The 12,437-nt window shown below is 37.9% G+C and overlaps 1 protein-coding gene across 1 annotated transcript in view; it reads left to right on the forward strand.

Moving 5' to 3' along the window:
* The window catches only part of LOC110092500 (mitogen-activated protein kinase 5), a 19,280-nt gene extending 9,692 nt beyond the window's left edge, over window positions 1-9,588 (forward strand). Inside the window, exons 3-6 of the mRNA XM_020817072.2 lie at window positions 7,233-7,370; window positions 7,463-7,795; window positions 7,897-8,080; window positions 9,124-9,588. Of these exons, the coding sequence (XP_020672731.1) occupies window positions 7,233-7,370; window positions 7,463-7,795; window positions 7,897-8,080; window positions 9,124-9,296 (828 nt within the window). The 3' untranslated portion in view covers window positions 9,297-9,588. The remainder of the gene's footprint in view (window positions 1-7,232; window positions 7,371-7,462; window positions 7,796-7,896; window positions 8,081-9,123) is intronic.
* Window positions 9,589-12,437: the final 2,849 nt, after the last annotated feature.

Genomic DNA, 12,437 nt, shown 5'->3' on the forward strand with positions numbered 1-12,437 from the left:
AGCATAGGTTGTGGTGTGATACTAATGTTTCTCAAAATCAATTTGGATTTATCCCGGGTAGGTCGACTATGGAAGTCATACATTTATTAAGAGGTTTGATGGAGAAATATAGAGAAAATAAGGATGATCTACATATGATATTTATTGATTTAGAAAAAGCATATGATAAAGTTCCAAGAGAAGTGCTATGGAGAGTTCTTGAAAAGAAAGGAGTTAATAATGCTTATATTCAAATCATTAAAGATATGTATGCAGGAGCTATTACTTGTGTTCAAACACAAGGTGGTTTGACCAAGTATTTTCCTATTTCGGTTGGGTTACATCAAGGATCAGCCTTAAGCCCATATCTTTTTGCTTTAGTCTTGGATGTTCTCACTAGACATTTGCAAGAGGATGTACCTTGGTGTATGCTTTTTGCTAATGATATTCTTCTTGTTGATAAGACTAGAGAGGGAGTTGAAGGTAAACTTGAATTATGGAGGTCAACCTTAGAGTCTAAAGGTTTTCGCTTGAGTAGATCTAAAATGGAATATATGGAGTGTAATTTTAGTAGTAATAGACCTAGTGAGGGGATTGTGACTTTGGGCGATCAAGTCATTAATAAGAGTACACGTTTTAGATATCTTGGATCTATTGTTCAGAGTGATGGTGAAATAGATAGGGATATTATCAGCAGAATTCAAGTTGGATGGTTGAAGTGGAGGAATGCATCGGGCTTGTTATGTGATAGAAATGTACCCCTCAAACTTAAGAGAAAATTCTATAAGATGGTAGTGAGGCCTGCAATGCTTTATGGTGCCGAATGTTGGCCTTTAAAAGAGAAGCATAATACTAAGTTAAGTGTGGTTGAGATGAGGATGCTCAGGTGGATGAGTGGCTTGACCCTTAGAGATAGGATACGAAATGAGCATATACGTGAAAAGGTTGGAGTAGCTCCATTAGAAGATAAGATTAGAGAAAGTCGCCTTAGATGGTTTGGTCACATAAAACGGCGACCTTGTGATGACCCGGTTAGGAGAGTAGAGGTATTAGATTTGACTTATGTTAAGAAAGGTAGGGGTAGACCTAAAAAGACTTGGTTAGAAAATATTAGGAATGACCCTACTTTATTAGATTTAAACGAGAATTTGACTTTTAATAGGAGACAATGGAGAAAAAGGATTCATGTAGTCGACCCCACGTAGTGGGATAAAGGTTTGATGTTGTTGTTGTTGTTGTTTTTGTTGTAGTTCGGGAGAGTCAGGAGTGCTTATTAGATTTATGTTTTTGTCAATTTGAAACACTTGTTCCAATCTTCGCCCCCTTTCTGTAGCTGGCAGCAGAGGAAACACTCTCTTGGCTTAGTATGCACTTGTTGACCTGTGTCGAATAAAAAAAAAGAAAGGAAATCAAATCCAAATCGCGTACCTGTCCTGCGCCGAGCTTCACACGTCGTCGCCATTCCTCACACGTTCGGAGTCGTGTCGAGCCATACCGCCGTGATCTCAACTTCGCGTCGTTAAAAGGGCATGGGAAGGAGGCATTCGGGATGGCTCTCTTGATCTCTCTCCCTTTCGCATCGCTTCTTCTGCTCCTTCGTGCTGTTCAACTTCGCCCTTTGACGGCTTCCTTCCCATCGGGTAGGAAGTCACGACACTTTGGTCGGAGGCAACACTGGAGCTCGCAGCTGTGAAGATAACTTTCTCCCCTTTGCGTCGCTTCTCCGGCTCCTTCGCGCCATTTGACTTCGCTCCTTCAGCGACTCTCCCTTCTTGTCTGATTGCAAGCAAGAACGGGAGCTCACAGTTATGAAGATAACTTTCTCCCCTTCGCGTTGTTTCTCCGACTCCTTCGCGTCGCTTCTCCGGCTCCTTTGCGTCGTTCGACTTCGCTCCTGCAGCGACTTTCCCTTCCTGTTTGATCGGAAGAAGCAACGAGAGATCACTCGAAGTGAGGGTAACTTTCTCCTTTTCACTCGCTTCTCCGGCTTCTTAGTGTTTGTTCGACTTTGCGCCTTAGACGACTTTCTCTTGACGTCAAGTTGGGAGTCACGACATTTTGAACGAAACCAACAACGAGAACCCGCTAGCTGTCCAGGTAATTTCCCCCTTCCGAGCGCTTCCTTGACCAAATCCAGTAAATCTGGATTTTAATTATAATAATTATTAATTATATTTAATTATTATTTAATTGTAATCATAATTAATTAATTAATTGTAATTAATTAACAATTAGTATTTAATTATCAATGCTAATTATTTGGTTAATTATAATTAATTATAATTAGTAATTAATTAATTATAATTAAAATTAATTTACTAATTATAGTTAATTAATATATAATGATTAATTATAAATTATAATAATTAATTATTATTATAATTAATAAAAAAATATTATGTGCCCTCTTACCTCGAACCGCGAGCCTCTATCGCTGCTCCCCAAGGTATAAATTTCTAACTTAAACCCCGCTTTTGACGCTCGCAACGAACTGGCAAACCCCCTACGTGCTCACGTAGTGTGGTAGAGAGGGAAACTGGCACGACGTTTGCGATGAGGTGGGTAATCCCTGGACCGCTCATGTAGTGTGAGGGGGATAAAATTAAGTACCATACATGGGGAAATCTCTGTGCTGTTTTTCAATAGGTGGCCAAGACCCTTAAACACTCATATAGCGGGCGGAGATTAAAGAAAATACGGCCGCGGTGCCATTAGATACCTACCTGAAGAGCTCAGTAGCGACGAGGGAAAGGCTAGTCTCTCAGGTTTTCACATAAACTTGGGAGACGCTGGGAGGCTGCCGAAATTCATACTGAAGACGGGGGATTTGTGCAAAATTTGGGCTTACAAGGGACCTAATTTGGACTCATCTTGCACTTGTGAACTTGAACTTGAACGACTTACACTTGAACAAGGTCACAAGGGAACTTGATTTGAACTAAGCGTAGAGGACTTGGACTCAAACGAATAATAAAGAGGCTTGTTTTTGGACTTAAATAAACTAAAACCAAACTTAAATGAAATTGAACATGCAATTGAACTTGCAAAGACTTCAGAAGACTCTAAACAAGAACTTATATTGTGGGCATAACTTGAACTCGAACTATTCAACATCAAGTGGGACTTGTAAACTTGATGAACACAAATCTTGATGAATCTGAGCTTGAATAAGCATTTACACTTGAACTAAACAAAACAACAAGCACATTTACAGAAGTCCTAGACCTGAATCAAATGACAAAGATCTGGACTAGAACTTGAGTTGCACAAGGAACTTAAATGCATTACAAGAGGCTATAATCGGATTCAAACCTGAACAGATAGCAAAGAACTAAACTTTGAATGCTTGATCAAGCATGGAAATGCAAATGTCAATTTAAGCTATGAATCATTTAGTTGAATATCAACTATCACCTCATGATTAGCATTGACACAGTCATCTATACGAAGATCTTGCTATCAAAGCTAGTCAACTTGCAAGTACATTGGTCCACCAAAGAAAGGCAACATCGATGAGTTGTAAATACGATGAACTCTCTACAAACATGAGTAAGGAACATGCAACGGGTGTACTAACCCCCACATAATCAATCTCAAATTGCAAACAAGTGCAACGATCCGTCAATCATCATGTAAAAGGGTGATGATGAAAAATACAACCCCTTGCAGTGGAGATCAACACATAAACGAATGAACATAGTGAGCTTGCCTACAATTGATGATCCTCCCCTTGTAAGCATATATACAAGCATACAATGAGTGTTAAAGTTTACATACAATCTGCTACAACACAAGGGGAAAGAAAATACATCGAACCACCTGAGATTGGTGAAAGGTGGATATGATGCGAAAATAATTGCTCTTCTACGAATATTTCCAGGAGGTTGTAGTGAATACAACGGGCTACTGTAAATAAACACGAGCCACTCGTGGATAACAATGGTGGGTATATCGTAAGTGCGACGAATCACTATCGACACAAGTGTAGACACCACCTACAATGTCGGTGATTAAGGTTTGCAAGTACGTCGGGTATAAAGACAATTCGATGTATGCAGAAGGACACCTTTTGGTAGAATGGGAGGGATGTCTGAACAAATTCGAACTAAACTTCCTGGTGTTCTAAATTTTTTTCTTTATGTTATACTTGGAGAGAAAACTGTCCTGATATCCACGAAAATTGAAGATGATAAGAGAACCCATATACCTCCACATATCGCAAAAATGGAATGAATCAGTTCAATTAGGTTCAGAATATCGAGTTGGATAAGATTGTTGAGGCTTGCAAGCTCCTGATGAAAGTAGTCGTGTACCTAACATATCATCTACAAGTATCAACAGATGTAAAGCAGGAGATTAGTTAGTGCACAACAATCCACATGCAGAGAGCAACGAGTAATGCACGACAGTCTACCTGTACAAGGCAGCAAATAACTCAATCCAGAAGCTGCTATAACACGCCATCGAATCCGCAATGTCCTTGCAATCAGATAAAAGGCGTTTACAAATATTTCAAAATACCCCTGCACATGCACCATAGCTTGTATACACCTAGGTACACAAAGGGAAAGTGTAATTATAAATCCCGCATGGGCCCCGGCGAGGGTGTTATGGGTACACATGTAACATCTAAGGAGTTGATAGGGTTCGAACCATTGAACAAATATACGATTGTGGTAACTGATATATTTGTTTTAATTCATTTATATTAGATCTTCAAGGCCTATAACAATGAGAATTTACTAACAAAGACAAAGCCTATGAAACCTGATACCTTATCGGTAAATTGATGGGGTTGACAGGGTCTAATCAATGAAAATGTTGAAATAACCCCAAACACCTCGATGATGGCCATGTTGAACAAAAATCTCAACCGAAATGATTAATTCTAAATATTTCAAATGCCTGCAATATCCAAAACTCTAAAATCCCAAAATTCATCCAAATCCAAAAATATTTAAAATTGAAATCCATCCATCAAATCACTTAAAGCAAAATTCATCCACCCTCCGCAATAGTTTGCCGAGGTGGACAAATTAAAATTTTCTTCAGCTCACATAGAGCTAATGCCTAGCCAAAAATATCACTAAGATTCATTCTCAAACAATCTTATGCCATTAAGGACATGGTACATGTCCTCTAACCGGCGGTTTTGCCGCCAAATGACACCGCAGGATAAACGGTTATAATCCGGGGCCCTCTGAACCGAGTGGTTTTGCCGCCAATTTACACCACAAAATACCGGTTATGGCCAGAGCCAATATGTTCCTTAGTGGCATCAAATCCTTGAGATATGAATCAATAGAATATAATCGATAGGGCAGAAAGCCCTTTGTTAGCTAAGGTGGATTTAAATTTGTCCCCTTAGATAAACATTCACCCCAGGTCTACAAGGTTTCTCTTGGACGAAGCAACCCATGGCTACCGACAAGGATCCTTCTGTTAGGTTGGGTCGACTACCTCCTCTGACTAAGTAGACCAGGGACCACGATGGCCCGGGACGACGGAACCATGGGATCTTGATCGGGTCCATCCATTACCCCGCCATCTTCTTTAAGTGCTAGATGGTGAAAATTCTATTTTAAATATCAAAATTACCAAATTCTCTGACCATTCCATATATATATGCTGCTACTATATGCCAGATAACATGTATATTCTATGTATATGATTGACGACTAGACTTAATCGAAAGTTCTCACTCGTTATCGGGAGGGGTAATTAACTATACGGGCTTGCGCCTATAGGAAACCAGAACTCATATCATAAAGTCCTCACAAATGAGGGCGAAATCTCTGGGTAGTGTCTTATCTACAAATCAATCTGCCTTCCAAAATTTACCCCGGAACTTAATTCCGTTAAAACTCCCTGCCGAAAAAAAAAGGATCAGATGGCGGAGGCTGGGGCCAAATTTTCGGAGCCCACAGCAGTAATTAAGCCTTGTCTGCTTCGGCCTCGACTACTTCAGCCTCAACTGCTTTGGCCTTGCTTCGTTTCAAAGAGTTCTTCGTGACATGGTAACGATCCATCTTCCCTTTCGAGCCTGTGTTGGCTTTGACATCTTTGTGAGAAGCAATTATGAAATTTAAGACATTCATTTCTTACACAAGACATTTATGTTGAAGTTAGATCATCTTGATTCGTATTTGTTAAAGTTTAACAATTTCATCTTATTATATTATTTATTCTACTTTAGGTCAAGCCCAAAGTAATCAGTTGGTCACCACAGATAGTTCTTTTTCATAGTTTTCAAGCACCGAGGTATAAATTGTATTTGTCATAGTTTTCTTCTTTACAAATGCAAAAAATTTAACTGCCAGGGCTCTTTAATTGCAATGACTCATTTTTAATGAATTTCACCACGAATATATCTTTTTTTCATTTGAATCGTATTTGCTATAACTTTTTTTAAATTTATATGATTGAATTGCCTTCATATCAAGATCTTTTTTTTAATATATACGATTGAATTGTATCGTGGCATCACTTAGACGTGCTAAAATTAGGTTGATGGAGAAAAGTTTGATTTTTGTTAGTAATTATTTTGAATCTTGTGTTTCAGTAACATTTATCATCAAACAAGTCATTAAAGTCATTATGTTCATAATTTACTTAATATTTTATCATTTTATGAGTTATTATAATTTTTTTAGTACTTCAATTTTTCTGTTTTGAGGCTTACGCTTCGAGGTGTATGCCTTGCCTTGTTATGATAAAACGTCTCAATTCGCGAAATTTCCTTTTTAAACCTTGCTAAAAACACTTGTTCAAGTTTTCCATTTTCACTCATACTTTGAAAAATAAGTCATTTTTTAAGTTCATTATAACCTCTTGTTAATTGGGTTAAAGTTTATTAAAAATATCAATTCGTATTAATAGTACTACATATTGTGAAATAATTTATGCAGTACTTATTGAGAATCATTTTTATTTACTTCGTCTATGTATTAAATAAAATTTAAAATAGTTTAATTTAGAAAAAACAAAGATGAAATAAAAAATGAAATTAAAACAAAAGCAAAGTCCTTTAGCTGCCAAAATTAAAACTTCATAGAGTCCAAAATTTAAATTCATCTGAAATTTAAATCTTGCCTAGCGTCAGTGATTCTTCTTTCATAAATATGAATTCCTTTTCAGCCATGAATTCAGTCTTAATTCCTTAGATATCTTGGGTTTGATTGTAAATATAATAACCGCTTATGAGACAAATTCTGCCTGCTTATGTGACTAAGTTTTACTGCATTATCAAACAGGTGATAGGAATACGAGATGTTATTCCACCGCCAATTCGGGATGCATTCAATGATGTTTATATTGCAACAGAACTTATGGATACAGACCTTCATCAGATTATTCGTTCAAATCAAGAATTATCTGAAGAACATTGCCAAGTAATGGTCTAACAAGTGAAATAAAAACTTGCATTTGAATTTTGTTTTCATCATTAAACTGATGAGTTGCTTCTTAATGGCCATCATTGCAGTATTTTTTGTATCAGATCCTTCGTGGATTGAAATACATTCATTCTGCCAATGTCATCCATAGAGATTTAAAGCCAAGCAATCTCTTGGTGAATGCAAACTGTGATCTTAAAATATGCGATTTTGGTCTTGCACGCCCCACTTCGGAAAATGATATGATGACAGAGTACGTTGTCACAAGATGGTACAGAGCGCCAGAATTGCTTCTCAACTCCACCGACTATACCGCTGCCATTGACATTTGGTCAGTCGGCTGCATTTTCATGGAGCTGATGAACCGGAGGACGCTTTTCCCAGGACGAGATCACATGCACCAAATGCGCCTTATAACCGAGGTGAGGATAATTCAAAATAATAATGAAGAAAAATAAATGTATTTTTTTTTCATTTCTTTCAATTATTGATTCTTACAAGAATTGATTGCTTGCCTGTTAAGCTTATTGGTACTCCTAATGATGCTGAGCTTGGATTTGTTCGAAATGAAGATGCAAAAACATATATTAGACATCTCCCTGTCCTCCCTCGACAATCATTTACTGCTCTATATCCCCATATCAGTCCAGCCGCCATTGATCTTGTGGAACGTATGTTAACATTCGATCCCTCAAGAAGACTCACAGGTGCTTTCTTAACTATGTTGGTTGGTTCATTTCTTGCACTGACTATCTATTATTCCATGATTTGTTTGAAGTGAGCTAGGATTGGGATTTAGGTGTGTCCAATCATTAGGTGAGTGCTTAATTGATCAAGTATAGTGTCTAGGCTAGCATAGGAGGTCCATGCCTAGGGTCCCGTAAGCTAATGGGTCTAATGGGTGAGGGGCTTCTTGGGTCAGAATGGATCTAGAGTCCATGGGTCTGGGAACATAAGGGTTGAGCCATTGGGATTTCTAATGGGGTCCTAAGCGTCCAAGGGAGTCCGATGAGAGTCATCTGATCCAAAGGAGAGGCCACTAGCAATCTGTTTTGATCAGTTTATTGAATGATATAAATTTGGAATTAGTTTCTTTCCGCAGGCATATATGAAAATCCTTGAAGCGGGGTAAACTTGTTTTAATTGGAAAACTAATCTAGCATGCTGTAGCCTATGCTGTCTAATTTTTAAGTACTTATTTAGGAATGATCAAAGCGCCTAAGGTTCTGGAGCAGTCTAGACTAAACTAAACAGTAGGTTTCTGCAAGTTAGATCCTGCATAACCCCATTGAAGACTTCTAAATTTGTTTTTCCTTGGTCTTCTAAACCATTTGTGTAAGTTGCAAGTGCTCTAATTGTTTGAAGTACTACAATTTGCATATGGCTAGTTGAGGTAACATTGATTTGCCCGATATCATTTGATTCAGTTTAAATGTTTAATTCCTTTAAAGCCAATATAATTATGAACTGTGGCTTTGATGCAAAATATGGTAAGCTTATTATATAGGAAGTGTTGGAGGAAACAAAGAAGAGAATTAGGAGAGGGAGAAGATGTGCTAAGGAATAACTACTGATTTAGTTTTCGGTTGATCTCTCATTAATTTGAAAGCACTTTCTGTAATTATTATAGGACTGAAAGCTTGAGAAATGAGCAATGCAGCTGCTTAAAACATCATTAGTCGAGTAATTTGATATCGAAAAGTTGTTTTATGATTGATAATTAATCTCTCTTTCCCTACTTCTGCTGCAGTTGATGAAGCTCTTGCACATCCATACTTGGAAAGATTACATGATGTTGATGATGAACCTGTTTGCATGGAACCTTTCTCCTTTGATTTCGAACAGCAGGCATTGACTGAAGAACACATGAAACAGTTAATTTACATTGAAGCTTTGTCATTTAATCCAATGTTTGGCCACTAGTCAAGTTAAATTCATTGATGGTGTTTCTTGCATCAATACGCAGCTTGTGTTTTTAATATAATAAGATGTACACAATAATTTAAGGTGTAGAGAGAATAGCAATTTGTTTAGGCAGATGGTCTGCCATTTCCCTGGCCTATATGAGGTGGCCTATGCTTTTTTGTTTTTCGTTTTTATTTTTTTTTAAATGTGTGTCAAATGATCATTGCTTTGCTATGCTGTATCCTAGAATATTGATCAGTTGATATTGTCTATTATTCTGCTTAAGAGCATGCACTTGAGATACTACAAATTATAGCTTAGTGAAGATTTATCAAAAATGCAATTTGTTGCAATTGCTAGTATTTTCTTGTTTATTTTATATTATATGATCAAGAATAATGTTTTTATAAATCAAGGTTGCACTTCCTTGTGATGTAGGGGTGGTAGCAGGATGTTGATGGTTGTTGGTGGTATGAGAGGGAGCCTTTGGAGTGGAGTGGATGTGGGCTAGCCAAATGAGGTGGTGTGGGAACTTTTGTTGGGTGAGTGATTGGTGGAAGATTGTGAAAAATGCCTTTGTGTGGTTTTGAGTAGGATAGGGCTTAGGAATTGCTCTTGGAAGGCTTGACCGAGAGTGGGTGAAGGAGAATCAGGGTTAGGTATTATGTGGATGAAGTATGGATGTTAGTGGAGGGGGTTGGAATGGCTTGTGTATTTGAGGAGAGGGTAAACCCAAGGGCTACTAGTATTATGGAGGTTGAGGCTGACTACAATAGCGTTTGCATTTTAGGTTATGGAGGAAATATAGTTGATGACTGGGGGGCGGGCTACGAAGCTTAATTGGGGTTTGAGGGCTCCAAAAATTCGCGCACCGGCCTCTCTGTTACCGCTTTCTTTCTTTCAGGCCGTCGAGGAGAGTTTAAATGAGTAGGTTTCTGGACAAATTTTTAGAAGGAATATTGGATTTTGGAATAAGACACTACCTAGAGATTTCACCCTCATTTTGCGATGACTTCATGATATGAGTTCTAGTTTCCTATAGGCGCAAGCCTCTATAGTTAATTATTCCTCTCGATAATGAGAGAGAACTTTTGATTAAGGCTAGTCGTCAAACAGATATGTATAGTTACGTAGTATCTGGTGTATAGTATCAGCATGTGTTTAATTTTTTAGAATTAATATTTATAATTGGAAATTTCACTATCTTGCATTTAGAGGATAGCGGGGGAAGTGATGATGAACCCGATCAAGATCACATGGTTCTGTCAACTCGAGCCATCATGATACCTGGTCAATTTAGTCAAAGGAGGTAGTCGACCCAACCTAACATATGGATCCTTATTGGCAGCCATATGTTGCTTCGTACAAGAGTACCTTGTATACCTATGGTGAATATTTGTCTATTGGGAAAAATTTGAAGTCACCTTAGCTAACAAAGGGCTTTATTCCCTATCAATTATATCTTATTGATTCATATCTCAAAGATTTGACGTCATTGGGAACATGCGGGCTTTGACGATGATCGTAATTTAGTGGTGTCATTTAACGGAGAAACCACCCTGTTCAGAGGGTCCTGGTCCTAATCGTTTATCTATGGTTCTATTTGGCAATGAAACCACCGCTTAGAGGACACGTGTCATGACCTTACTAGCAAGAGATGCTTTGAGCATGAAGCCTACGATATTTTTGACCAAACATTTGCTCTTTATGAGCTGAAATAATTTTTAGATTTTTTTTCACCTCGACAAATTATTGTGGAAGGTGGATAAGTTTTGTTTTAAGTATTTAATTATTTATTTCATTTTAAATATCTTGATTTTGAGTGATTTCTATAATTTTGAATTTTTTATGGGCATTTGGGAGGCATTTTACATGTTTGTGGTCCCCTCTGATTGAGATTTTCTATCAATACAGCTATCATCGAGGTGACGTTGAAGTCTTTTTCAATTTATTTATTTTGTATTGTTCTTCTCTTACATTTTGAAAGATAGATTCCCCTTTGGTTGTGGTTTACATTCAACATGATGATCATTGAGGTGACGTCAAAGTCACTTATATTTGTTTTGGAATTTTGATGGTATTTTAAAAGTTTGAGGTCACTTCCGGTTGAGATTAGCTTTCAACACAATCATTATTGGGTTCTTGACAAATTACTTTTTGTGATTTACATGTTAAATTCAAGTTGTGTCAACTCCAGTTCTTTCAAAGAAGATGAAACTTGAATATTTGACTAGTGCAGTATTCTCAAATCGTTAGATTTAGGCATGGGCTCCGAAAATTCAGCCCCGGCCTCCGCCAGCTTTTGCTTTTCTTCGGCGAGGGAGTTTTAACAGAATAAGTTCCTGGATAAATTTTGGAAGGCATATGGATTTATAGATAAGACACTACCCAGAGATTTTGCCCTCATTTTGTGAGGCCTTTATGATTTGAGTTCTGGTTTCTTATAGGTGCAAGCCCCTATATTTAATTACCCTCTCGATAACGAGAGAGAACTTTTGATTAAGGCTAATCGTCAATCAGATACGTATAGAATACGTGTTATCTAGCATATAGTAGCAGCATGGGTTTGAATTTGGGAAATTTTGGTTGAAATATTTGGGAAGCTTGATATTTAAAAATAAAAAATTTCACCATCTCATACTTAAAGCGGATGGTGGGGGGAATTGATGATGGACCCGATCAAGATCTCATGGTTCCATCGTCCCGGGCCATCGTGGTCCCTGGTCTACTTAGTCAGAGGAGGTAGTCAATCCAACCTGAGAGAAGGATCATTGTCGGCAGCCATGGGTTGCTTCGTCCAAGGGGACCATGTAGACCTAGGGTGAATGTTTGCCTAAGGGGACAAATTTGAATCCACCTTAGCTGACAAAGGGCTTTGTGCCCTATCGATCATATCTTATTGATTCATATTTCAAGGATTTGATACCACTAAGGAGCTTATTGGCTCTGGCCCTAACCAATATTTTGTGGTGCCATTTGGCAGCAAAACCACTCGGTTCAGAGGGCCTTGGGTCATAACTGTTTATCCTGCGATGTCATTTGGCAGAAAAATAGACGGTTAGAGGACACGTACCACATCCTTACTAGCAGGAGATTGTTTGAGAATGGATCCTAGTGATATTTTTTGACTATACATTAGCTTTTTGTGAGCTGAAGTAA

The sequence above is a fragment of the Dendrobium catenatum genome, unplaced genomic scaffold (assembly GCF_001605985.2).
Source record: "Dendrobium catenatum unplaced genomic scaffold, ASM160598v2 fragScaff_scaffold_9, whole genome shotgun sequence".
Classification (NCBI taxonomy): Eukaryota; Viridiplantae; Streptophyta; class Magnoliopsida; order Asparagales; family Orchidaceae; genus Dendrobium; species Dendrobium catenatum.